The following is a 27556-nucleotide window of genomic DNA, read 5'->3' as shown; positions in this document are numbered from 1 at the left end:
TAGCCTTTCTAAATAAGATATTTTGCACAGACTGTCAAATAGAGGACAAAGGATAGAGAGAAAAGACTTAAAGAGGGCTAAATATGGATTAAAGAGAATCCAGTAACAGTCTGCTCCTAATTAATACATTACACTCAGGGTATCCTTAACAACACTGCATTTCATTGCTCTCAGAGAGTTATGATAGCATCTTATGAAATCTATACTCACATTTCTCTCTGATTTTGTAGCACAACAGCAACATTTTTTCTAACTTTAAAATAGGCGTATAGAATAGATACCTGCTCGGATATGTGTGCTTGTATTATCTCTCCTAATGCATTTAATATACACATAAACCAACAGCTTAGTGAAATGTCTTCTAGTATATTTTACTGTACATAGCAACCATTTGCACATCATAAAAATGGACTTTTTCATATTATTTTTGCTTGTTTTATTTATACACTGTCTTTTTCTTCCTCATTTGGTCTCATATGGGCAGCACAATGGCACAGTGGTTAGCACTGTTGCCACACAGCAAGAAGGTCCTGAGTTCAATTCCACCTTCAGGCCGGGGTCTTTCTGTGTGGAGTTTGCATGTTCTCCCCGTGTTTGCGTGGGTTCCCTCCGGGTACTCCGGCTTCCTCCCACCCACCAAAGACATGCAGCTTGTGGGGATGGGTAAATTGGATAATCCAAATTGCCACTAGGTGTGAATGGTTGTCTGCCTGCCTCTCGCCCTACGACAGCTGAGATCGGCTCCAGCGCCCCCCCGCGACTCTGAATAAGGATAAGTGGAAGCGAATGGATGGATGTTCTCATATATCTCTAATGCCTTTTTTTTTTTTTTTTTTTTCTTACTGAGCTTTGTGCTGCTGTAACTTGTGAATTTCTCCAGTATGGGGATTAATAAAGTCTATATCTATCCAAATACCTCACTGAACTCTGAATATGATCTTGAAACAGTTCAAAGAACTTAAATCCATGTGAACCGAAGCACATCATTGTCTTTATAGTACAATTTTTTTTTTTTTTTAAAGATTTTTACTGGAATGCTTCATCTCTTTGGGAAAAGAACGAGACATTACTCTCCAAAAATCTTCTCAATACAATGCAGCTTTATTTAGATTAAATATAAACAACATGTTGTTCTCTATACAACTGCAGCCCTTACTCGGCCAATTTTCTGATGCTACGATAATCATGTGCAAGCACAACACAAATGTGGTTAATATTAACCAACAGACGGCATATTTACATTTGTATAGATACACCATAAACTGTACTGTGCGCTAGTAAAGGATAAAGTCCACTGCCAGGCGTGGCAGCTTCGCAGAAACAGAAAACTTGCAAGTAAGATGTTACAGGGCCTGTTACAGGGTAGAATATCAATATAAAGGAGTGGCTCTTCTATTAACATTTGCCCAAAAAATAAAAAGTAAAAAAACAAAAAAAAAAACAGATAAGGTGAAATATGAACCTCATAAACTCGGAACATAATGACTGACAGACTAAAAGGTGTCCAACTTAAATCAGCTTTCAGCCCACTGCAAGAAAAACAATAGAGAAAGATAAATATTTCAAGCTTACACATTCATGAAAACACTCGGCTACATCAACATTCAGCTGCCATACTGTCCCGTCTGCAGGGCTGCACGATTTCAAATATCATCTACAACCACCCGCTTCATTTCTGAAAGTCCACTGTGTCTGCGACAGGCTGAACAACACAGCCCTAACGTTACAACGGTGCGCACATCAATCAAATAACCTTTGAAATTCTGAATTTGATTCCCAATTAGTTACAATTTTCCTGAATCACTCTAATATTTCTTCAAGTTAGAAATAGAAGCATAATCAGTGACTGTGCTGTATCGAGGGTTTTGGTTTCCCAGGATGATTTCTGTGTGTCAGTTAACAAAAAAAAAAAAAAAAAAAAATCCACTTTAGGATCTTATAATCTCAATGTTTGTAAGAAACGAACCTTGTAAAATCAAGTTAACTACAAAAGGTGGCTCAGAGTTATTAGACTGGAGAACCGCTGCTAAATCCTGTGACCATTTAGCTCCAAAACTGTTCCATTTCCTTCCCTAATGCTACTCTCGGGACCTTCATTAGGGTAAAAGTGCATCGAAAGGAATCATTAAATGTACAGATATATGATTAGAATTTCTCTCTTACATTTGTTTTTAAATATAACAGATTTTATATTTACAATTACAGGAACGTGGGTGCAGGCAATGCAGAAAATAAATTATCGTACATTACGCATGCACGCACATATATGTTTATATATACACATATTTATACAGTATATGAAGACAAACGCGATCATGGCCAAAGCGACCAAAGAAAACTGCCTCCACAATTTGCTGTCCAAAATCAAACACAGGGCAGAAACATGAGGTTCAAAAGCACATTCAAATAAAACTGAAGTCGTGACACAGTGATGGATGGAGCAGACAAAACAAGGAAGTACTGTCTGTGCCGCTGCCTCCCTCCTTGTAGTATCACATGATCAGCAACCACAATCTATAACAAGCTGTCGCCTCACTGTGAATTAAAAAATCACTCATTCTTGTACAGTCACAACTTATTACTGCAGCTGTAAAGAAACAAACAAAAATATATCAGAAAAGCTTCTATAACATTAATTTGGGTGGCTTTGAATGAGTACTAAAATACATTAGCTTATAATGGTGATCATCCCCTTCTAAGACTAAACTGCCTGGCTTCAAAGACACTGGGTTCAGTGTGGTGATGATAATCTCTTTTTAAAATCTGCATGTTAACTCGCTTAAGTGAAATTAAGCTCAGTGCTTTAAAGTTTCTGATTTATATTAAAAGGATTATATTTACAAGGCAAAAAGGAATCTTTGTTACATGCATCTTGTGTGTATGAAACTAATTAGGTGCATTTATGCTCGCCGGACCGGTGGTTCTGCACGCCAACTGTGACGTCGCAATAGCGCATCATTTAAAGCAGGATTTGCTGCAGGATTTTCCTGAATGATAGGTGTCACCACTGACGTAAAACATCCACATTCACTGTGGCACAGGAGAAAAAGTCAAAACCAGAAGCAAAACAATTGCAATGATAGAATTAAACAAGAGGTTTACTTCTGACACGAGTGCACTCCCAAACCAGCTGCTGCAGCAATGGCACGGACACCTGTGTGAAGCTACAAAAGTTTGTGGATTGACCAGAATGATGAATAAAAGGCGCGGATTGCCCGGTGGATGTGATGTCACTTTCGTCGTACATCACCGTTCGTGAGGGCAAAAACGGCGAGCATAAACGGGCCATTAGTTACCAGACATATTTGTTAATCCCCCTGGAAAAGTGACACTCCCAAACCCTCCTCAAACACTATATTTATCCAGTATTAAAGGGCTGAAGAAAACAACATACTAAATGTTACAAATTACGTAAATTATAATCTATAAATATACTCCTAAATACAAAAGTTATATACAGAACTTTGTAGCTGAAATCAATACATGTTAATAAAATAAAATCAGTTTTCTTCATGTTTGAAAGATGAGCCTTCTACCAGAGCTCTACCACGTAGGCATCATGTCTGGGAACCAGACGCGACCCAAATGCTTTGATACCTCCCAGTGGATATCATCCAACCCATAGCGATGATCTGGAACCAGTACTTCCTCCATGATGGATAGCTGCGTCAGTCTGTCTCCACACATCTTGACAAACTCCACGAAGGCGCTGCAGGACACTTCGCACTCTCCCAAGCCAATGGCAGACAGCTGCGTGCAGCGCTGGGCGATGCGGATCAGCTCCTCGTCCAGCGGTCGCAGCCCGTTGGCGCACACCACCAGCTCGACCAGACGCGGGCAGTTGAGGCCGACGCGCCCCAGCACGTCTTTGCTGACGGAGCGGCCGAAGTACAGATGCGTGACGGGGATTTCGTCGCGGAAGAAAGGGCCAAACTCATCCTCGTAGAGGTAGAAGTACATGACCAGATTAAATTTAGGCGAGTGACGCTTCATGGCGTCCCAGCTGCTCTTTTTGATGGTGTGAAACTGTTGGCCGGGATTTTCACTGACCACGTCAATGCGGAGGTGCTCGAGATGCACGTGCTTCTCCGAGGAGAGGGCGATGAGAAGTTCATCGCTCAGCAAATGGTAGTTGAGAGCCAGTTCTCTCAGGCCATGGCACTGATCAGCCACACACAGGATGCCTGGAAATACACGCCCAAAAAATAAATGCAGTGTTTACTGGCAACCTGTACAGCACGTCTATAAATCGCACCCAAGCCCCTGAGAAACAAGGGAGAAACCTTACAATTTCAGCGATAACAGTTCTCAATCAATCAATCAAATTCTACACAATGACTAATTAGTCATTACTAATCATTAAGGCCCCTAATTTCTCTCATTTGTTCCATTTGTCAGTACCTGCAGGTGAAACGTGAGGGCAGCTGCTCATTTTGAGCAGTTTGAGCGTGTCGCTGTTATTGGCCACCAGGACTTTAAGAGACGGGTCATCCACAGGCGTGTCATCAATCTTCAGGGAGGACAGGGATTTAGAGTTGACGAAAACCACAGTCAGTGCTGAGATGAAGTGGGACTGTTGAACAGAGAAGAGAGAGAAACAATAAGCAAACATTTTATTTAAGAAATCTGCAGACAGATCTAGTAACAAGCATCTAATTCAACTACACATACACACTGAAACTTTCAGCTTTGTCTAGGAGCCGATGCACATTTGTGCAGGTAGTTGTAAAATAAAAGCTGCAAACAAAACAAGACCGCCGCACAGCAAATTACCATAATTCCACAGAGTTTCTTTTACATTGTATGCATCTGTGGGATCTGTCTTCTGAGATAAAGTGTCAAAGAAAACAGGGGCTGAGTACAAGATTTTGGAGATATCAACTTGTAGACCTTCCCACAGGCACTTGACTTTAATCAGACCAGCTTCCTTTCAGGCATTAATCAAAGGAGCTCTAAAGCGGTGGATTTTCAGATCTCTGCGGTGCGTTACAATTCAGAGACGCTCATGTCTGAGTGCTTCAGTGGTTCTCAAATCTTCTCAGTCATGCCTCATTTCTAAGGCTCTGCAAAAGTCCACCTTGTGGTGTCACGTCTGTTTTCTTTTACTTGAAAATGCACACGATGTAACCCTGTTGCTGAGGCTGACCTTAGGCATCTCCATGAAGCTGGGCCTGGCTGTGGAGATGAGCCCCAGAGTTTTCAAAGAACAATTCACCAGCTGAGAGAGGATGTCGCACGCTGCTTCTGCAGACTCTCTGCTGCTGTCCACCTGGCAGCACACAGAGAAAATGGCACTGTGAGTTGGGCAGCACATAAAAATCCACTTCGCTTCATCACTGAACTGCTGTAACCTCAAACTGCCCCCCTCTCTTTCGTACCTTGAAGCTGACATACTGCAGGTGGTCCGAATGCCTCTTGATGATCTGTTTGATGAGGTCTGGGTGTGTGGCCTTCAGGTAGGAGCTGGCTGGCTGGTTCAACTCAAACTCAAAGCATCGCCACAGTTCTGGCATGTGAAAGGCCTCGTTCCAGCCTCGGCATACCTGCAGCAACAACACAAACTTTTCAATTTTTCATGCTGAAGACAAAAATACTTCTTTTTTTTCATCCTCAGGCAAGAGGACAAAATGTGACTCAGAGAAGAGAAACCAATAATTAATCTTAGAGGTGTCACCCTGGCACAAATGTCGAGGATATGACTTGTTGAAACAGGAAAACAGCAACACTATACATCTGCTTGCTTACTGTTTAAACTCCTGCTGAGTTACGTAATCATAATGCTCAGAAGTTATTTGGAAAAATAGGAAAATAAATACCACTAATATTTTGTAGCAGTAGGTAGCATATGTTTGACATGGCACAGTAAACTGGTAAATAAGTATTTAATATTAATAATGATTTTTTTAAAAATACTTGACTCCGAGCCAACAGTATAAATAAAGCATGTGTGAAGCCGTAAGAACCTTCAAACATGCTGCATTGCATCAACTTCCTTAGCCAACTGGGTGTGAAAGGAAATTAAGAAGTGTCAAAATCCTCACTGCCTGTTTCATGGGTGTAAATATATACATAACACATAAATAAAATATTTCTTATGCGTTTCTGCTGCTGGGTGCCCTCTGCAGGATTGTGACTAATTAGTTTTTCTTTTCTTTTTGGGGGGGGGGGGGAAGAGAGACTACCCGGCTTAAAGTCACGAGACAGTGGAGAGGTGAAGTGTGGCCAAAAGAGATCACTCAATTTTGGTGTCTAACTACTTTTCTTTTTTAACTGCAAAGCCTTAGCCTTAGAGAGAATCTCCCACCTCGAAGTTGCAGGATCCAACTCAAACGTGTGCAGCTGGTTCCTTGTTCTGCTCTATTAAAATGGTTTGAGCTGGAAAATGACTCTAATCAGACCTCGAAGCACCAGAAAACTGACTGGCTTCTCTTCATTGGCTCCCTGTTAAATTCACAATCAAATTTAAAATCCTTTTCCTTACATACGAGGTCTTGAATAATTTTAAAGACCTGTTCTTGTGATTTGATATAAAAATTGAACTGAACTGCAGCACGATGAAGTCAGACTACCCTGAGGTGAGATCTACTGGTGAGACAGTTGATTACTTTATATTGCTTTTTTAAAATTTTGTACATAAATTAAATTGTGCTCATGAACAGTATGACTTTATAATACTCCAATGCATCTGGTCTCAGTCCACTGAAACAGCCGTACTGTAGCTTAACAAACAAGTGGATTGGGGAAGTTCTTTGTCTGCAACAGCAAAGCTGTCAAACATTCAAATATTATATGCTTTTGCATTTTCCATTATGTTTACCACTTAGATGCTCATGCTGCATTTTATTTGTGCAGAAAAACTGAAAACATTTTGTTGATCTCCCTCATGAATGAGTAACCTTCCATTAACGTGTTAACAGCAAAATGCTGCAACTTTAAAAAAGAGATAAACTGGCAGCAGTTCGAATTGAGGCAGTGCTTTGAAACATGACCCCATAACCACAAACTAACAGAACCCTGCTTTACCTTCTTAGTTTAGCCAAATGAAGACCTCTCTCATTATATGAACAAATACAGCATGTATCACAATCAAAGTCAAGCTGAAGCACCCACTTATGGCCTTTAAGGCTCATAATCCTCCATCAGATAAACTCAGCAACCATTAGGTATAATAATGCCAATGTAGCGTGTAAGTAAAGCAATACAAACGAGGCTTACACATGAGTATGAGAGGGGGAAAAAATGTGACTGTGCTGTTCTAGTTCTTACAACTAATAAATACTGCCCCCTGCTACATATTGTAAACTAAGAGCAGCTATAAATGCTGCTTTATTATTATTATACAGGTACCTGGGAGGCAAAAGCCCTATCCAGTAGAGGCAGGTACTGGAAGACGTGGAGCAGGATCTCCTGTGGCAGACACTCCCAGCGGACTTCCTCATCCTCCAAATCTTTCTCCCTCCTCTGCTTGCGGGACCGTTTAAGAGTCTTCTGACACCCACCGCTGGTTCCACCTCCATCCTCCTGCTCGTTCCCTTGGAGACCTCGTTTCATCCTGGGTGAAAAGATGAGGGTTTAAAATCCAGACAGATGAGCTGAGTTTTTCTGCTCGCCGTTGTGCATGTTATCCCAGTTGTTTTTATTTTTGCAGCCCATATATGGAAGCCTGACACATGACCCTAAAGCCACAAATATTTTTATTGGGTAATCTGGTTAATTATATATAGATTTGCTTATTTTGGGTCATGAACTAGTAAAAACAAAAACAAAAATCATTTCACAGCAACATATATAGCTGTTGTGATAAATATGTGAATCTTATGTACCCATTTAAAAATTGACCAGATGACAAAACTACCAGTGCCTATAGATTATCAATGAAAACCAGGAGGAGTGCTTCTCCTTTCTAAATTTAGACTCCAAGCAGGATCACAATCCCCCATGGTTAGGTCAATAACTTGGTGTATTTGACTGAATTCAGCTAGTTAAAAATCAGCAGTTGATTAAACAAGACTATCTAGAACATATGAGCACAAAGGTTTCTACAGTACAGTTCTACAGAGGGGCCGATGGCACGATATGGCAGCCTCGCTTCTGTCAGTCTGCCCCAGGGCAGCTGTGGCTACAACCGTAGCTTGCCTCCACCAGTGTGAATGCGAGAGTGAATGAATAGTGGAATTGTAAAGCGCTTTGGGTGCCTTGAAAAGTGCTATATATATTATTATTATTATTATTATTCTTCAATAATTATTTGTGCAAAACTCTTGAGTTACCCCTTGTTTCTTTATATTTTGCTTAAAATGAGCTCAACTTCCTTGTATTTTCTTAAGTGCGTTTGAATAATAGTTATCCAGGCTTTAAGAAGGCCTTTTGCAGTTCTTTTCTGGACATTGGTTGCTTTTTCATTCATTCATTTTCAGTCCATTGTACTTTAATGTGCCTTTCTCTTATTTTTGAAAACATTTCTCTTGTTTGCCATTTATTCATGCCGTTTACCATTTATATTTTATTCCTGCACAGTTGGTGGGGAGCACCCATAATCTTGCTGCACATGCACAGTGATAATAAAGAGCTATTCTGTTCTATTCCTTCTAGCTGACCATTTTAAGAGGAATGTTTTTGCTTGTTTGTTTGTTTAGACCTAACACTGACCATTCAAGCATAAAAAGGCACCTAAATTAACAGTGTTGTGTCAACACATAACAGACAACTTAGCAAAGAACCAGTTTTACATTGTATCTTGGGCACTTCATTTCTAGTAGCCTGTAAGAAAGACACAATTTGTTTCCAATGTACTGTATTTAGCTCAATATGTGAAAAATGCTTAAGATAGCATCATCTGCTAACCATAAAAAATTTATTTTTGCACCAAGGTGACTTCCAAAGTACTATTAGACAACAACTTCTAATATCTCAGTATGGTGTGCAGAGTGTCCTCAAAAGGTTTGAGAAAACTGGACAAAAAAAAATTTCTCTAACGTTCACTGAAGCTCAGCAATGGTCTCATAGGAAGGGTGGCTGAGAAGAAGCCATTGTTAAGGAAGGGAAATGTGGAGAAAAGACTGAAGTGTCCCAAATGATACAAGAACTGGTCTGTGGATATACGTGAATATATCCAGATATTACACGAAAGCTGTTCAGGCTGTGTTGAATAACAAAGGTGGTCATACTAAATATCGATTTTTAAGCTTGTTAGAACTGTACAAACTATTTTGCGTTTTACACTGTATTTCCCTGTATGTTTGCACATGTTTACATACAAATGCAAAGTTATATATAAATACATATAAAATCTAAATAATCAAAACGTTTGCATACTGCTGCAGATGCAAAAAATAAAAAACTGGCCTTTAGAAAAAAAAAGCATGAAAACAGAAATAATATTGCATTTTTATATCACGGAATATATAAAGGAAGTATATTTAGCTGTCATTCTTGTCAAAACTAGAGATGGCACGATACCACTTTTTTATGTCCGATACCGATATCATAAATTTGGATATCTGCCGATACCGATATGAATCCGATATAGTGTTTTTTAATCAACAAAACTGTTTTTTAAATATCTTGCTGCATTTTGTATAAGTTCATACTCAAGTTTAAAACAACAACTACACTAAAGCTATTCTGTTATACCTGTATGCAAAAAAAAATATTTCATAGTTCAGCAATACTGATCAATCTAATAAACTTAAACCTACACCATCCTCCCTATTCTGGTATTTTAAAGAGTACTTAGCATAAATATTAAGCAACCTAACTAATAGGGTTCCAACTCCCAGCAACAACAAAAATAAATAAATAAAAAATAGGGAACCACCCCTCACGCTCCACCTCATGATGCTTAATCGACGTAATCAACCTTAATTTGATGCAGTGTGAAAAAAAATGCACAGAAATCAATTATTTTTCAAGAAATATTAAATAGATTCAACAGCTTTCTTCAACAAAATTGCAGACTGCACAGATGGTACCTTCCCAAAGGAAAAAGTACTATAGCTTACTAGGGTATATACAGTATATATATATATTAGACTTAATAGTCACTATATACAGTAATGGACTTCTATTCATTTTGCATCAAATTAAAACTTTGGGTGTCAGATAATTATTTATTAAAAGCTAGACATTTTAAATGAGAATAAGAAAGAAAAGTATGTCTTTGTGCCCCCTTTTCCCTGTTAATGCCCTATCGGCCCCCCTGGCTAAACTTTGCTAGATCCGCCCCTGCACAGTTACCAGCGTCAGCTACATAGAAAAAGATCCTGGAGTAGAAAGTAATATTAAATAAATTCTAACAACAGCTTATCAAGCTTAAACGTGCTGCTGTTGTTTATCCGCTGGTTTCCTCTTTCTGGTGCAAAGTGGGCCAAAAGCAAACTAGAGACACGGACTCGCGACAGAAAAGCCGATCAGCTGATCGTTAAGCAGTTTCATGATTGAAGTAGCAGCAAGAAGAGGCAGTCGCTTGTTAAGCTTAATGCAGGAATGCTTTACAAACATTCAGAGATGGACTTACACACTTGCTTTACTTCTCTCGGGATAACTTTGTCGGAGATGAAATGCCGGGTTGCTAGCGAAGCTCCAAATGCTATCCAGACCACCAACCGGTCCTGCATGCCACAGCCGCTCTATCACGTGATGCATACTGCTCCGACGTGCTAACGTTCTGAGGTGAGTTACGGCGTGTTGCAAGTTTTGTGAGGTGCTTTCGTGATATTTAATGGATCGGATTACATTTTTTATTTTTCTCCGATATCCGATCCAGTAATTTAGGTCAGTATCGGACCGATACCGATACGTAATATCGGATCGGTCCATCTCTAGTCAAAACATAACGGTTTTCCAATTTCATAGTACTATTTTACTATGTATGACTGCGCAATGACAATAAAGAGTTATCTTAATTCCAGAAAAAATAAAACTAACAGCTAAATTAATGAAAACTAATGCTGAACATGTTTAATGAATAAAAGGGACACGAAAAAAAGCAAACCAAAACTAAATCGAAAAGATTTTTTTTTTTTAAACTTCAAAGAACATCACAAAAGCATATTTACTCTGCTGTCCACTAAAGTGTGTGTGTGTGTACTCTGTTTTCTAATGAGATACATCTTTAGTTTTAACCTGTGGCTGCATGGATACTGGTTAACTAGTTGACTGGTTTTCTAAACAAAAACACTCGTGACGAGTTTCTTTAATCATTAACAATTTAAAACAGCTTACTGCCTCTATCGGCTTTCCCGTTCCCCCAGTATCGGTCGATTCTCACAGGTACGCGAGCACCAAGTTAGAAAGCAACGTGTTTATTTCCTGGAAGTCTGTCCTGACTACTGTGTGCACTGGACCATTCCGCGTGTTTTGCCTCACACACGCTGATGATTAACTGCAAGAACAGCCTACGTGTTTCCTTCAGCGTTTCTTCTGCCCACCTGAAAATGAAAACAGTACAGATAGAGGACACGCCTCCCTCTGCTTCAACCACCAACACCGTGTGGTCAAGCTGCCTCAAAGTTAGCTTCTCCTCGCTGATACTGTCTTTTAATAAAAGCGCCTTTTCCCACGCATAAATGCCAAGCTGTGGACGCCGTTTAATGCCACCGCAATTTACAGCAACAACACACCCGTCAGGAGTTAGCTTAGCTCAGCCCAACTATACATCTTGGCAACTACTTAGCAAAGTCTACCCACTTAACATAAAACGGTGACTAAAAACAGCTCGATCAGACACTTACAGGTCTACGGTAGTTATTTATCTTCACCCTCCTCACCTGGTTATCACCTCCTCCGTGGGGCTGTTTATTTAGAGACGGTCACTCAACGTCAACCGGGACCGACACAAGAAAACTGCGTCCGAGCTGGCCGACCGATCAAACACATTGGACCATACGACAGCACGGTGTGTCGGGAGGTTAGCGAAAACTGCCGGGAAGCTGGTGAAATGAGGTTTTCAAAAGTGTGCTGGCTTTCCGAGCGCCTGACCTAGTTTCGCTTCTCAACTCTCAGCTTCGCTACTTTGCTTGTCAGCTAAAGATGGCGTTTGTGTTGTTGTGCGGAGCAGCCAGTGGGCTACAGTCGTTCCACGGTTACCGTGAACGGTCAGCAGGGGGAGCAGTTTCACCCTAAGATGTTTTCATACAGAGATATGGGGGTATTCAAATGAGAAGAAGAAGAAATTACATTTTTAAACAATAATATGAAATTGAATCCAAAGAGTGACATTTATGCTATGTCATTTAAATATCCTCATTAAAAATTAAAACATTTTACTTTCCAATAATAATGATACTAATAATAGTAATAAACCTCATTTATATACCACCTGAAAAATTGAGGTGTTGGAGACAAGAGCAATGAAACTCAGTAAAATCAAGGCAGAATGTATGTGTGTGAATGAGAGAGGCAGGTGTAATAGGGAAGCTGCAAGGAGTGAAGTTTAAATACCTGCGGTCAACCATCCAAAGTGCAGATAGAGCACAAGAGAGGTGGGGACAGGGTGGAGGGGGTGGAGACAAGCGTAACGGGTGATTTGTGACAGAAAGAAAGGAGTAAGAGTGAAAGCAAAGGATTAATTGCTATGACATGTGGTTCGGAGAGAGTAGTACAAGCAAAAAGAAGTCTGAGCTGGAGGTGGCAGAGTTGAAGATGCTTTTTGTTGGGAGTGACCAGGATGGATAAGAAATGAGAATATCAGACAGACAGCTCAGGTTGTTTGGACATGTGCAGAGCAGGGTTAGTGGATATATGGGACAAAGCTTGTTGAAGATAAGACTACCAAGCAGGAGGAAAAGAGCAAGACCAGAAAGAAAATTCATGGGTGTAGTGATGGTGTAGTGGTGGACATGCAGAGGGTTGATGTTATACAGGAGGAGAACAATTGCCACTATATTTAAGAGAGAAGCCCACCGTGCTAGGAAGTAAATATAGACTGTTACTGTCTCTCAGTCAGGATAACATATTGGTTGTGCACAGGTAGTGTCATGTTCAAACAGTCTTACCACAGGAATTTAACTAATCCTCTGCTTCAAACTGGGAACACAGTCCTGTCCTGGCATGTCACTGGCATTGGCATTATTCAGCTCAACAGTCCAATGGTGACTGTGTTGCCTCTGGCTCGTAAGTGTGTACTCTCCTTCACCATGCCCTGCACAGTGAAGACTGGTGAGTGATAAGATCATATTAATACAGATACTGCATAAACTTACAATGCTATGCAGATGATACCAAGCTTTATTTATCCATGAAGCCAGCTTAATCAAATAAATTAATTAAATTACAGCCATGCCTTAAAGACAAAAGCATGGATGACCTGTAATTCCCTAAGTAAGGCAGCACGAGCAAGTCGGGATCAGTGCGTCAGGATCTCCAGAGGTAGGACGGGTTTGCTGGAGAACAAGATGGAAACACAGTTTTCCTTTGGTTGGTTGTTTTCCAGTTCCAATTGGTTCGTGTTGCTCTGCACAGTGAATGTCTCGTCTGAAAACAGTCAGTGATCAGGATCATCAAAACTGCAGCCGCATAGACACAAATACCCAACCCCACTCATTGCCTTACACTCTAACTGCCACCACAGCTAGCAGTTAGTGTAAGGCAATGAGTTTTTGCTGCTAAAATGTATGCTTTAACTTCACACTCAAGAGGTTAACTGACATCCAACAAAACAGCTGCTTTTAAAAAAAATCCTTTTTATTACTCTTTAATCCACAGAAAAACTTTAATTCCCAAGAAGTGAGGAAAAAAACAGAAACAAACAGTAATCCTGCTTATCATGCTAAAATGCACGTTGGAATTACTTGTGAGCTGATGCAGTTTCATGTTTATTAAACCAGGTTGGTCCTTTTTCCATCCACACGGGCATTGATGGAGGAAGCAGCAAAGGGATACAAATGCAGTATATACAGAGGTATAGATATATATTTATGTAAAATACGACAGGATGCTTTCACACAGCTCTCCTGAATACTTTTATCATCATTCTTTGAAGTCATGGCGAGGAGTTTTAAGCGAGCTATGACTAAATTCGTCAGACAGAAGCAGCTGTGGAGTGAAACCCAATGCATCCACAAAGCTCAGCCTTCCGAGTTAGAAATATAGCCCATGAATGCACAAAGTTCTTTACATGTAGAAATAGGCAGCAGGTAGCTAACATCAACACCACCACAGCATTCAGAGACACGGGTTTTAGTAGATTGGACAACTTTGAATTCATGAAAGTTTTCCCCTAAAAAACATGGAGATCAACAATGATTTAAATTGAGTATATTCTCTGGGCAGCACACGGACACAGTCATGTTTACTTTGGGGTTTCCTTCATTCCTCTGTTTTCTCAAAGCCTCACCTTCTAAAGATATTTAGGAACATGCCCAAATCTTCTCTTCACAAACATGACATCCACCTGCTATGAGTTATGAAGACTTGTTAAGCAACAGCATGTGATCTGAGGTGTGACAGCGCCCGATGATTAAACACTTTTTGTCACACTTGTGAAACGTTTAGAGGAGAAAGATGTTTTAGGGGAACAAGCGCAGTGCAGCATCATGCATTAGTTAGTTGGTCGTTTCATTATGAATGCAGGAAAAAAAATCATTGTTCCTCACTCAGCCTGCACACTGTGGCAGCGAGTCTGATACAGCTGTAAGTTTTTGTTTTCCCAAAAATCTTTGAATCATGCAGTTATAGTGACTGTCAGACTGAGGTTGTATAATTTGAAAGTGAGATTAAACACGTTTAAAACACACTTTATTCCAGAGCCACCCCACCTGTTATTTAAAGCATACCCATTAGTAAGTGGAGCCGTGGTAAAGGACCTTAAAGTGATTTCCACGAATGTGTGGTTCTTTTAATTTTCCAACATAAAGACATGAGTGATGCTCTTTATTTGTTTGCCTGTGAACCCGTTTATGCAAAAACAACCAGGCTGAATTTATTGAAACTCAAAACTGGAGCATGTGCCAAGAACATTGAACTGTAGAGATTGTGGTATCAGCTGGCGTTCTGGTTTCAGACACATTACTGCCATCTTCTGGTGTCTTTAGAAACAGTCACAGGGAGATGAAGTTCTTGTGTTGAAATATGAAAAGGCTGCCAAAAGTAATTTACCCCTGCATATTAATAGAGACAAATTACAGTTATCACACTGCATTCTTGCCAGATTCTTTCTGAAATTGAAATGTTTTATTTATTTTTATCTGTTTGGAACAATTAATTTCTGGAGAGTCAAACCTAATTTAATTTCCGATGAAAACATCTTTATACACATCCCGCACACACACATTTTCCTCTGAAGCGTGTTTTGCTGAAAGGATTCAAATGAATACACAAAACCTCAGTGAAATAATGATCTTTTTAAAAAGAACGTATTAGTGGGACGTTTGTGATCTTTAAAACATTTAAACAGTTTAGGCAACTTGCAAAGACAAACATAAGTGTAATATTCCTTTGTTATATTTTCATAACAAAAGAATATTACACTTATGTTTGGAGCCTGTCTTTGCATGTCCACCTCATTCTCATAGACCAAAGACTATGATGCCATAACTAACTTGACTACTTTTCCTGTTACGATGTCACAGGTGTGTGAAGAACAGACACTGTTAATTGACTTCATGCAGGATCTTTCACCCACTTACCCATCAGTTTATTTTGTGCACGGTTCATTTTTTCCTCAAGTGTTTCACCTTAAATGTCATTGCATACTACTGCTGCTCTTGGACACACTGCCATTTTTATGAAGTCTCACAATCTTTGTTATCACGTTCACTGCGGGCAGTTTTAACACTTGTTGCATTAAATGCAAATCCAAAACTGAGAAAGCTGAGAATTTTACAGGCTCTTTGAATCACAGAAATGAGACGGGTGCACTTTGCACTTTCAATGGAGAGAGTTGTAGTTCGTGGCCTGTTGTTCTACATGATTGATCTTGTACACAAATTTTAAACAAATAGCCTATACTTCAACTTAAATGTTTTGCTCAGTATTGCGTACATGCATACATTAGGATATCTAACAGTATGAGTGGCCTGTTCAAACAAACAAAATGTATGCATGCATGCATGCTTGGGGCAATGGAAATTTTATTTATTTGTTGCTTGAAACCAGACAAAATGTATGCAGGTTCATTTCAGTTACGCTGTAAGATTAACTGTCACATCATTAAGGATTCATCTCATTTGTGCAACTTGTAGAAGGTCAATGTGATGTGTATAGTCTAATAAATGTCCAATTACACTTATTCATAAGTGAAGCACTGTTATTTTCACATTTTATGTTGTTGCTGCTCCACAAAAGGTTGGTGTTTATTTGTTTAAACCTTGCTATGACAATCATTTAGTGGGTTTGGATCAAATTGCTGCTTGTCAGTTACCAACTAATACAACATCATTGTGGGTGGAGGGAAAGCAGCTTTGAGACCAGAACAAAGAGTCAAAGACATACAAAAAAAGAACAACAGACTTTTTCCATCAGTACTGATGAGCCTTTGTAGTATTCACATTACAACCCAACTCTGTAATGTGCGAGTTAAGACAGGTTAGAACAGTATTAATACAATACCCATATGGAGCCGATTAGACCCAAAAGTGTAAGACTGTTCATGCTTCAGAAATATATGCAATGAGATTCAAATATTATGTTCTGTAGTTCAAGCAGTTTCTTGAATTTAGGATTAAAAAAAAAAAAAGAAGAAAAAACAAAGACAGGACGGCCACAGAATGGAACAGAAATCAAACTGTAAGTCTGAAAGTGCAGTACAACTGCGGCGCTCGAGTCCCCCACACAGTCGCCCAGCCTTCTTTGTGTGTCTTGTTAACTCCACAGCTGCAGAGCCCACTAGGGGAACTGGGGCTCTGTGCTTTTGTCATCCCCACAGTCCTCAGCCATTGAAAATCTCAGCGCATCCTGCTGTAGTTTGGTGCCTCTCATCCCAAGCCATGAGGTTTCTTAAAAAGGGTTAGGTCTCACGTGTGTTTACTGCTATTAGTCAACTGTCTCTTTGTGGGAGAGTCTCTTACTCTCTGGGCAACACAGTGGGTGTGGACAGGCACTCCACCGGGCAGACACACCACGCTGGGCTCGCTGAAGGTGTTGTGGCACAGGTGGCATCCCTTCTTTTCAGACACAAAGACGGGTCTCTTACACTCTTTCAACTGGACGAGAAAAAAAAAAAAATAACAGGGAAAGGAGTTTTAAGGTGTTTTGTTAAAAACTTTTCATGGTTGTTTACCCGTTTATTTGATCGTGAAACCAGAAAATTAAAAATGAAAGTGTTTCGTTAAGCGTAAGAGTAGAGCAGTTATTTATATACTTATCTAGCTTAATACTATAATGCGTTTCTTACCCTATCATGCAGCAGTTGAAGGTTTTCAGAGTGTGCGAGCCCTAAAGCGATCCTGGACGTGCGGCAGGCGTGCATGCTGGCCCTGATGGCTCGACCCAGAAAGGGACGCAGCAGCTGAAGTGACCAGCCTTCTGGCAGCATTCGCAGGACACGGACCGCGTCAAACACCTCCCCGTGCCGATTTAGGAGATCCACTGCCGCCATCTCCAGCTCTCCGCTGTCTCCCGATTGCCCAGGAGGGCTCCCATCCAAATACACCCCCAGCAGCAGGTGAAAGAGCTGCTGTCGGTACGCCGAATCTCTACTAGAAGAGGCCCATATGCAGAAGGCCTCGGCGGACGGGAAGTCTCTGAGCTGGTGCACCAGAATGTGCAGCGCTTTGTCATGCTCCTCTAGTTTTCCATGTAGTGTTGCACGCTCTAGCAGCAGTTCTTCACAGTTCTCCATTTTAGCTGAACAGAGCACAAGAACACCAAACATCATGAAAATCTCCAAAATGATCACCAGACGCACAATTAAATGAAAAGCAAGACCTCGTTAGAGCGCATCAATTAAATCTTGTTCATAATCTTTAAAGAGACGTTACAAAGTAATTCCACAAGAAAAAAGAAACTCCTGTTAGAGACAAACAAACAGATATTTTTCTCACCTAAAAGAAACTGTACACGGTATAGGTCGGACTCCCTGAGCAGGGCTTGAAGCCTTTCCCTAGCTTTGGTCAGCTGTTCCTCATCTTTTGGAGACTGTGACATCAAAGATAACACCCTCTCCAAGTACAACACAGCTAGATGTGTGTGGAACTTCTCCTTCTGCATCCACAAACATGAAAACAGTTCAAATTAAATAAGCTTTTAAAGATGCACATCTGTAGATGGAAACCTAAAAATAAATCCACGATGAGAGTTGTCCAAAATAACCATTTACAATGATTCAATACTATAGGTAAGCAAGTTTCTAGAATCTAATGTTAGCTAGAAAAATGAAAAAGGGGCATCGTGGGGCCTACTTTCAGGATCACTTTAAGGATCTTATTCCCAAACTACAAGAGTGAAGCATGTCTGCAGCCCACAGGTCAGACTGTGGTTTCACTGAGCAGCAGCAAGTGTTCAGTTGTGTGCATGTGCAGCAGTTCGCTGATGTGAAAACATTTATAGACTTCAGGCTTCAAGAACTCATGAAAATATTCATCCAACCATTTATAAAAGTACTTGTACTTAAGCTCCAAATTAAGGATGTGCACACCCTTTAGAAGTAACTTAATTCTGACAGCTCAAGACTAGAAGGGGAAGTCGGGGAGACAGAGCTAACCACCGAAGCTACCATGTCTCACGTGAGCTGCTTCACTAAAATGCTTTCACATTTAGTCAAGTGTTCAAATGCATTTTCATGTCGGAATTAGGGAACATTTATACTGGACGCACAATTTCTGGTGATGCCTTTGCCACCTTGCAGGAAAGGTTTGGTTTTATTTAACCTTAAATGTGACAGAAAGCAATGTTTACACTTCCAATTTTTCTGAATCCCCTGCTCACTTAACTGCAGAGGCTGTGCATTTGTGCTGCCAAAATATGAACAACCTACAGCTGAATATCACGCCTTCACGTCTCCTCATACTTAAACATTCTGTGGGAGTGCAGCCTGAGACCTGAACACTGTCTATCAGCCATCACAGCTTGTGTTTTTGTACCTGCACCCTTTTCTCCAGCACCAGGTTCTCCAAGTAGAGCAGAAGCGCCTGGTTGTGCTTTCCCAGGTAAGTGATGACATCATCAGGGTTCAATTCCGGCTGGTCTTTACTGGTATGCCTCTTAGTGAAGATGTGGACACCTATCTATGGGCAAGAAAAGAGATTAGGTTACTACTTTAGCTTTTGCAAAATGACTGGAAGTGACGCAAACTGTCTGCAGAGCAAAGCTCTAAGCTCTTTAAGACAATGTACTGCAACAGAATAAGTACACTCAAACACTAGAACTAGGAAATATTGTGCAAGCATTGGCTAGTGACAGACAGCAAGACTCAAAAACTTCCAAGTGAGACCAGTATTAATAATTCTGCAGCAGCGTTACATTTTTGGTAACCTACGATGGGATCCTTCCGTAGGGCCCAGTCTGCATACTTCCATACAAGGTCCACATTAGAGGAGGTGCAGAGAAAGTCCACAATGTACTCAAAAAGATCAGATCTAGTAGGGTCTTGCAGCTCCCCATCTGCCACACGAATCCACAACTATCAGAAACATAAAGGGTTCAATTCATAAACATCGTATTAGTGCAGATTCTTCAGTCATAAATCACTGAGAAAAAAAATAAATTTGCAAACATACCTGAAGTGCTGCTGAATCCTGACCATTATAATGATAGAGCAGCCCCAGCGCAAAATATCTTAAAGACAGAAAAGAGCTGAATGAAGCCAAAGCCGCCCTGGAGGATTACATTTTCTGTATAAAGCAATTAAATTGCCTTCCTAAACTGGACATAGTATTAAAGCTTTACCAGGGTGTTAATTAACAGTGTGGGAGGAAGGAAGAGCATTTACCCAATGAAGACCCATCTCAGTCCATCCCTCTAGTGAATTTTGTAGCTGTAATAATTAAAGTTCTGTTTCCCAGTCATTCCCAAGTGTTATTGTTGCTGCCAATTACTGAATTTTAAGCCTGATTTCATATGAAAGAAGTCGGACTAATTTACTTTAATCACCATTTATACAACAGTCAAACCATGCGCTCACACGAGCACGCACACACACACACACACACACTAGAAACCAAAGCTTTTAGGTCATTGTGCATGTTTATCAATGAAGCTATAATTAACAACATTTTGGAGATCATAAAGTCTCTCTGTGTTGGACCAGTTTCTGAGTTTTTAATCATGTTAACATAAAAGATTAGATCGTAAGAGTATACAAACTTGTGATATTTCTCCAGCCATGGGACACTGTCTGCTAGCACGCAGGCATTGTCTGAAGCCAGGAGGTCTAAAAGGCTGTCGTGGTCCTGTTCGGCATACAGCTTTAACAGTGCAGTGTCCACATCCTCTCTACAGCCGTTCACCACCTCTGTGCTTCGTACCTGCGCGTACAGATAATGAAAACCATTAACACAAGACAAGTGACAAAACTGTGTGCAGGTCTGAATCCAGTTACCTCTCCTAAATAACTTATGAGGAACTTCTTGCATCGCAACACTTTCTCCTGGTCACCCTGTGCCAGATGATTGAGATCTGCAAACTCGTGGAGAGGAGGGTGGCACCGCGTGAATGAAGAGGAAGCTGGTAGCAGTAACGGGCAGAGAGATATCAGCTCCCGCACATCCAGCTGACCCTTCCTGAAGGATCAAATAAATAAGAGTAAGGTCATAAAAAACTCAACATCTCTAACTGGCATTTGTCAGAACTTTCAAAGTGGAGTGAAAAGATGAGCTCACTGCAGACACAGACAACACAAGAGTCTGATAAAATGTACAAAATGTGGCAGATTTTGAGGATTAGAGATAAACTTTAGGGTGAGTCATGTACTTCTTGCTAAACTAATCACAGCTCTTTAACATTCAAGGAACAGAGTAACCCGGCTGTATGTTCGTAAGTGATATTACAATATTAAAGTCTTTCAATTAAAGCTGAAATTCTACACTTAAAATCACACCTCCATTCCATGCTCTAAAATCCACTGCAGATGTATTCAGAGACAAAAGTAGAAAGCAAGTGTCCCCTCCAAAAGAATATATCCATCTTATGGACCTGATCGCATTTAAAAAAGAAAAAACTGGAGCCATTAAGAATGATTCTTTTATAAAATATATTCCAGGCATTCTCATAAATGTCAATAAAACTGTCTGATGACTTGAGGGTTGACCAGCACTGACCCAGACTTACCGGAAGTGTTCTTTCGCTTCCAGAAACTGAAGCTGGCCAAACTGTATGAATCCGGCCTGCTGGAGGATTCGTTTGTGCAAATTCTGCAGAAGTAGAAAGTGACAATTTAGAAGTGAATCGAGTTTGTAGTTGTGAAAAATATTCTCTTTAATGAAACTCAGCAAGATTAGTTTAGGAAGCAGAATTAACATATTAAGATTTTCTAATAGTGACAACAGGTGCACTGTGTGGCCAACATATCATCTTCTTAAACATGTTGTTACCTGGAACTTGTCTTTGGGGATATTTCTCTGCGCTCCCTCTGTGAGAATGAGCGCCTCCTCCACTCTGTGATTGGCCAGCAAGTCTTGAATCTGTCTTTCTAGCGGCAGAGGTACTAAGACGTACACGGCCTTAGTAGAAGCCAGAATGACCTTCCCTACAAAAAACACAAACACAGAGCACTGAGGGGTCAGACTGATTTTTCCTCACAACAGCTCCATAAATTGAAAGCTTTGCATGCACCTGATGATTGCAGCCAAACCAGGGATAATATATAGCGCACGGAAAGCTTCAGAGAGCTTTAGCTCAGAGCTTCAAGTTCACTTTCAAGCACATATGAGTGTCGTTTTGCACTTGAAGCTCAAAGATGACTTCATATTACTTCAATGCTTTTATTCTAAAGCCAAGCAGAATAAAAGTTTCATTTTAACACAGAACTGAAATCCTCTGTAGCAAGAAATGGTCGATAGTGCTTCAGATCCCATTAAGAGTTGAGACCTGAGTGCACAGCGCCATCCAGACGCTTTCTGATGAACAGTTTTGGTTACACAGTCCAGTCAGCCAAAGCAATAACTATTTCCATCCCCATATCACTTATTAATCCTTTCCTGTTTTTCAAACGCACTTTTCAGGAGCTCTTTGCATCAAAAAAGTACCTGTTAGTTAAACCTAATCCTTGAGGAAATTAAAATGCTATTTACTTAAATAGTAATTCCCATTTGTGATACCTTTTGGTAGACATTAGAAACAAGCAATATGCAAACATACCTTCAAAGTTTTGCAAAATATGGCCATCCCTGAATGAAAGGGTCTGTTTAAGTTGTTGGTCCAACATGCTGTGGATGGTGATGAAGCTCTCGTCCAACGCCACCACGTATGGAAAACACACAGCGGCACCAATCACGCTCTCTGACCACCTGACCGGAGCTCGCTGAGATACACCCTCTGCATTGGCAAACATTCCTGGAGATGGCATGTGGAAAAGCAGTTTTAATGATCAACATGGACATGTTAAGTATAGGTGGGCGGACCGATTCAGGTATCGATACGAGCATTGGTATCGGTATTGGATCAATACTCTGCCTGCCTTCCCAGCAGAGTGACAACCATTCCCCCTCAGCTTTTTACAGCTGACCAATAATAAAAAACCCCAAGGTGATTCTTATTAATAAACAAGCAGATGCACACATGCTGTCAAAGTTACAGAACACAATTTGATCCTTCAGACACCACCAATTACACACAGTACTTTAATTTTAAAAAGGAAATGCACATTAGAGCAGGGCGATATGGCCAAAAATATTTATCACGATATATATTTGAAAATTTGCGATAACGATATAACCGACGATATAATTGATGCGAGACAAAATACAACTCCACAACATTACTAGCGCAAAAAGACAACCTTCCATTTATATTCACTTAAACAAGAAGCTGGTTTTTATGTACATTAAAGCTTTATAAAAATGTAACAGTACAAATGCAAATTGCTTGCTGAAAGTTTAACCAAAAGGCATTTCCACTAGAAATGGGCTGACATGTCCTGAGCATAACCATGTATAATATCCACTGAAGTTAAAAAGAGGTGCTTTGCAACATTAAACTGCAGTGTGCAGTACGCATTTTTCGGACCATAAGGTGCACAGGATTATAAGGCACATTAAGCGAAACAAAGCAGTCAGATAAATCAAACTTTATTAAACTCATTCTTCTTGCTTCCTCCACTTCTGTACCTTTGATTCCTTAATGTTGAATTCTCTGGCAGCTGCTCTATTCCCATGTTGTTGCAGTATATTAATGACTAACCTCGTATTGTGGATGGATTATCTCAGTTGTTCTCCTGACTGAAGTTTGGTCCGTTTACAGCATCCTGCCATGCGATTGCATTTGTCTCTAACCATGAAGAACCTTCACGTTAACTTTTATAAGTGGAAAAGTGTTAGTGTTCGTCCTCCAGCTTCACTGTTTATGTTATGCTAACATAGCTGTGTCGCTAGCGATCACGTAGCACATCATTATATACCAGCTAGCCCAACTTCAGTAACCCTACAAACGTCACTGCTGTTTAGTTTCCTGTCTTCATTTATGTTGCAAGTGATAGCAGAGCTGTACGTTTGATTTTTTTCAGAAATCTCTCAGTCAGAACATGCAATATCATGCTTAGGTAACTAGCGAAACTAGCGAGCTAACTTCCGCTAGCTTCCTGCTAACTTCTAACTCCGTTAAATGTAATAACTTTTGTTTTCATGGATGCCTGGAAGTTAAACTTTATAGTTACACCTCGTAAAGCAGCAATGCTGATCGTTTTATTAAAGATGAAAGAATTTAGACAGTTTTTAACTCTAAGTGATGCTGCAGTGTTGTTTGACCTGAAGTATACGGAGTTTAGGACCCAGATTACTCCCAGATTTAAGAGCATCTTAGTCCGACAAATACGACAATAACAACGGCCGCTTGCATGTTCTGCAAAAAAATGTGCTTTGTTGTGTATCTGACGGACAAACACCAAACCAGTTCCACATCACGGAAGTTGCACCATTTTTACAAACCAATTCTGGATCATCTGTTTCACTCAACAATCGGCCGCGTATGAAAACAAAGGCACTGTGCATGCGCGTTTTACTCCCATTCTATCGCGATATTTCATTTTCCTATCGTTGCCTAACATTATACCGGTATTACCGTGAACGGTATAATATGGCCCAGCCCTAATGCACATGTTCCCTTAAACAGCCCCAAAAATAAGTTTGGAGAATCACAACATTTAAGAGATAGTGAGCAAAACAATACGCTCTTTATTTTGAGATGTTAGCCTACACAAAATGCCTGAAATGTATTTTCACACAGATGTGTGACACATAAAAGAAAGGCTGAACCCGGAGCGCTGCAGTGAATGGAGCTGGTGACTGTGTAATGCTGTGGGGAGCAAAGTGCTTTACATGGTTTAGAGAGAGAAATTAAAAGCAACACAAAGCTGATGAACTTCATCCTGTGATGAAACATTTCTATGCCAATGGGAGTGGACCCTTCAAACATGACAATGCCTCTGGTTGTCCTTATCAAACTATTTCATGAAGATGAGAATGTTTAATGTACAATCCTCTGTACTACAAAGCAGGATTTGGATTTATCCTGGTAGATTCACCTTTAATTCAAGAAGGTTCAATTAAAAGAAACAGATTACTATGGAAACTTGTGCTGCAGGACAAACCTGCTCTAGAGTAGATTATGTTCAAGATAAGACATCAGTAGGTGTGAAATCACTGTGTACTGAACAATCACAATGATAGGAGGATCACAAATATTACTAGTGGGGTTTTTTTAAGCTTTAGTCTTTCTTTCATCCAAAAAAGGATCCGTAATCTTGATTCAGAAAAATTCTGTTTTACAATCATTAATCCAAAACACAGCAATTTGTGCTTTTTGACCTCATATCAAATTTGCATGAAGACTAAGTTTGTATCTGGATTTGAAATAAGTCTGTTAAACTACAGAGTCACAACTTTTGCAGCTTCAAACAGACTAAACATTTAATATAATACATCCTGCACAATGTATTTCTTCTCAGAAAAACACACTCGCGCAGCTGATCTGTTCTTACTAAGGCCCCTTGTGTTGGAATTTCTTTTAATTTGTCACCCATTGAGATATCATCTTAAAACTCCAAGTATTCACTGCAGGGACTGTTTTTGTTCTGACTTACCCAGACCACCAGGTGCTGCTAAGAGAAACTCCTCCCTGCCAATTCTCTTTACAATGGGTGTCCTCTCCTCGCTGTTGTAAGGGAAGAGGTCTTGGGAGGCTCCCGTGTTGTAGTTCAGGATCATATACTGTGTGGTAAGAGCCAGGCACAAGAAGTAACCGTCAAGACTGACAGCACAGGGCTGCTCGGGCGTTGTCAACTCTTTCACCAGCTGCACTCTGTCCTCGTACACCATGTAAATCTGGACTGTCCGCCGTTTGGAGGATAGCACGCCCATTTCGACACAGAACGGATCGGCGTTCACCGGGTTCTCGTTAACACAAAATGATGCCACGCCCCTGATCTTGGCTCCACCTCCACCTGCCGAGGGCACCGTTTCCAGCGTCACCATGTCAACGAGGAACACTAACCCTTCACAGAGCACTATGAGACGCTCCAGAGCAGAAGCAGCCCGCAGCTCAGCAACAGGTTTCTTGAGGCCAAGGTATTTGTGCAGCAACTTCTGAGCCAAGTAACCCGGCTTCCCTTTAGAGGAGGCGACCTCAGCCAGCAGAAAGTGGTGGATGAAGCAGTCATTGGTGCCCACGTACAAGTGCTTTCCACAGCATTCAATGCACTCAATGTTGATGCGAGCTTTGTCGCCCATTAGGAGATCTCGCTCCACAGCGGGGACTAGCTCAAAAGCCTTCACGCTCATCTTGGCCAAGGCATCTACAGGAGGTACAAAATAAGTTTGCGTCAGCAAAGCTGCAGACAAATTCAAATAATCAATGTGGAAAGCGGACTGTACAACATTTCCCTGTGAGGAATCATTAAGTCTCTGGATATACTCAGCATATAATTTATTCATAAAACTATACATGTATGTGAATTTTTACATGTGTGATGTGTGAGTCTGTGAATGTAAGGTGCTTTAAAGCTGTCGATTTGAAAGGTCGATTCCCACGCCCTCCCACATCCATAAGCCCTGGGTAGTGATTAAAAGAACGATATCGGATACAAGTGGTAGAAACAAGCTTCCTTTGATGGGTGGTTGCACTTTCCCTTAGAGGGTGAGGAGCTTGGTCGTTTAGGAGGAATGCTGGAAGTAGAGCCACTCCTCCGTATAAAAAGAAGCCAGTTAAGGTGCTGGACATCTAATTAGGATGCCTCCTAAAAATCTTCTAGATGAGGTTTTGTAGGCATGTCCTACAAGAAGGAGACCCCAGGGCAGAACCAGGATACACTGGAGGGTTTACATCTCAACACTTTAATGCCTCCCTGCCAGATGAGCTGAAGGAGGTAAAGAAAAGGAAGGTTTGGGCTTCTATGCCTACCTGTTGTTCCTACAACCGAGAGCCTGATAAAGAGCAGAAGATACTGTTTAAGACGTTTTCTCTTTAAGATAAGGAGATTGACATTTCTTTAAAGTCTCTCCTTGACAGTACAGCTGAGGATTGCTGGTGTTTACATTTAAAGGCATGAGATTTCGGATCTGGGTTGCGTGAAAGGTTATGTGTTCTGACACAAAAAGATTAACAAAGCAGATATGCGGTTTTATATCAACAGCACAATTGTATTGAGTTTCCTGTTACACTACTATAGTAACACTTTATCGTATAGTTTACTCATTTATATTTGACCCATTAGAGATCGATCTCCTCACACCCTCATGCTCAAACAGTACGAGCTAATGGTGTTAGCACTAGCTAGCTCCCCAAACACAGAGGCAGCAGCGAAAAAGAAAATCACTGTTGACAGTGACTGTGTGAAGGTGAGAGAGTCATCATTAGGATATGAGTCATGTCAGGAAGCCGTGGCCAGTTTTAAATCTGATAGGTTGTTTCAGTACCACGTAGCTGAGCTCTTTCGGCTAAAGTTAGCTTCTAAACACTGTTCTCTTGCTATGCTAACGCTAGCAAGCTAATTTAAAGCTAGGCTACATTTCCAGTGTGGTTAAAGCTGCAAGGCTACAACCCTCACGGAGTGCCCGCACAAGGAAAATCAACCTATTTTCCAGTCAATCTCCCCTTCACTGACATGATGCTCTGTGCGTCCACACCCTGCCCAGTTCCTCCCGGAGCAGTTGGCGTAGACAGCAGACCTACCTATCAATGCAGGCGGCGCTCGGGACGGCAGGCCGGAGTCACTACACGCAGAAAAGCCTCAGTACTCCGAAAACCAGGACATGAACTCACACCTAAACGTCAACACTGCCATGCTGCTGGGGGTCGTTGCCGCACCGACAGCCGGATAATACAAGCTGAATGGCAGCCAGAGAGTTCCTGCTTGTCCAATATGAAACGCCGCCCATTTGCATTGAACCCCTGCTGGCTGCAGGTGATATAGTGGTGCGTTCACCGTTGTTACGAGTTTTTCAACAGTAGCCACTGCTAAGAAACCACC

General features: G+C 40.8%; 2 protein-coding genes across 3 annotated transcripts; both read right to left on the bottom strand.

Annotated features, from left to right (window-relative positions):
* Nucleotides 1-1087: 1087 nt before the first annotated feature.
* LOC146639874 (F-box/LRR-repeat protein 3-like) lies at nt 1088-12045 on the bottom strand. Of its 2 annotated transcripts, none has more exons than XM_085356057.1 (6): nt 11769-12045; nt 7348-7552; nt 5379-5543; nt 5147-5269; nt 4402-4573; nt 1088-4184 (listed from the first exon to the last, which is right to left on the bottom strand). In XM_085356057.1, exons 2-6 carry the CDS (start codon nt 7549-7551, stop codon nt 3544-3546), a joined length of 1305 nt encoding a protein of 434 aa, XP_085212183.1. In that variant the 5' UTR covers nt 7552; nt 11769-12045; the 3' UTR covers nt 1088-3543. The 2 variants fall into 2 exon arrangements, with proteins under 2 accessions (XP_085212183.1, XP_085212189.1); XM_085356063.1 differs by lacking the exon at nt 11769-12045 and adding an exon at nt 10517-10944.
* Nucleotides 12046-16693: 4648 nt separating this feature from the next.
* Nucleotides 16694-27476, bottom strand: tgfbrap1 (transforming growth factor, beta receptor associated protein 1). The gene is made up of 13 exons (XM_085347452.1): nt 27259-27476; nt 25172-25882; nt 22234-22428; nt 21468-21622; nt 21205-21287; nt 20477-20657; nt 20242-20402; nt 19656-19713; nt 19415-19558; nt 19020-19163; nt 17982-18141; nt 17333-17784; nt 16694-17141 (listed from the first exon to the last, which is right to left on the bottom strand). The coding sequence occupies exons 2-13, from the start codon at nt 25866-25868 to the stop codon at nt 16953-16955; spliced, it is 2619 nt and encodes an 872-aa protein (XP_085203578.1). The 5' UTR covers nt 25869-25882; nt 27259-27476; the 3' UTR covers nt 16694-16952.
* Nucleotides 27477-27556: the final 80 nt, after the last annotated feature.

The sequence above is a fragment of the Diplotaxodon limnothrissa genome, linkage group LG1 (assembly GCF_057381915.1).
Source record: "Diplotaxodon limnothrissa isolate DT_005_m linkage group LG1, D_limnothrissa_male_GT1.1, whole genome shotgun sequence".
NCBI lineage: Eukaryota > Metazoa > Chordata > Actinopteri > Cichliformes > Cichlidae > Diplotaxodon > Diplotaxodon limnothrissa.
This window is presented reverse-complemented; position numbering and strand designations above follow the sequence as displayed.

Bases quoted from the DNA above. Each gene is read 5' to 3' on its own strand.
- LOC146639874 (XM_085356063.1), bottom strand. From the start codon at position 10,818: ATGGACCGATCCGATATTACGTATCGGTATCGGTCCGATACTGACCTA. The intron at 7,553-10,516 runs GTAAGTCCATCT...CTTTTCACCCAG, and splicing joins GAGAGAAGTAAAGCAAGTGT to GATGAAACGAGGTCTCCAAG. The intron at 5,544-7,347 runs GTACCTGTATAA...TTGTTGCTGCAG, and splicing joins ATAGGGCTTTTGCCTCCCAG to GTATGCCGAGGCTGGAACGA.
- tgfbrap1 (XM_085347452.1), bottom strand. From the start codon at position 25,868: ATGAGCGTGAAGGCTTTTGAGCTAGTCCCCGCTGTGGAGCGAGATCTC. The intron at 20,658-21,204 runs GTAAGTCTGGGT...TTGATCCTTCAG, and splicing joins GAAGCGAAAGAACACTTCCG to GAAGGGTCAGCTGGATGTGC. The intron at 18,142-19,019 runs GTACAAAAACAC...TTGTGGATGCAG, and splicing joins TGCTGGAGAAAAGGGTGCAG to AAGGAGAAGTTCCACACACA.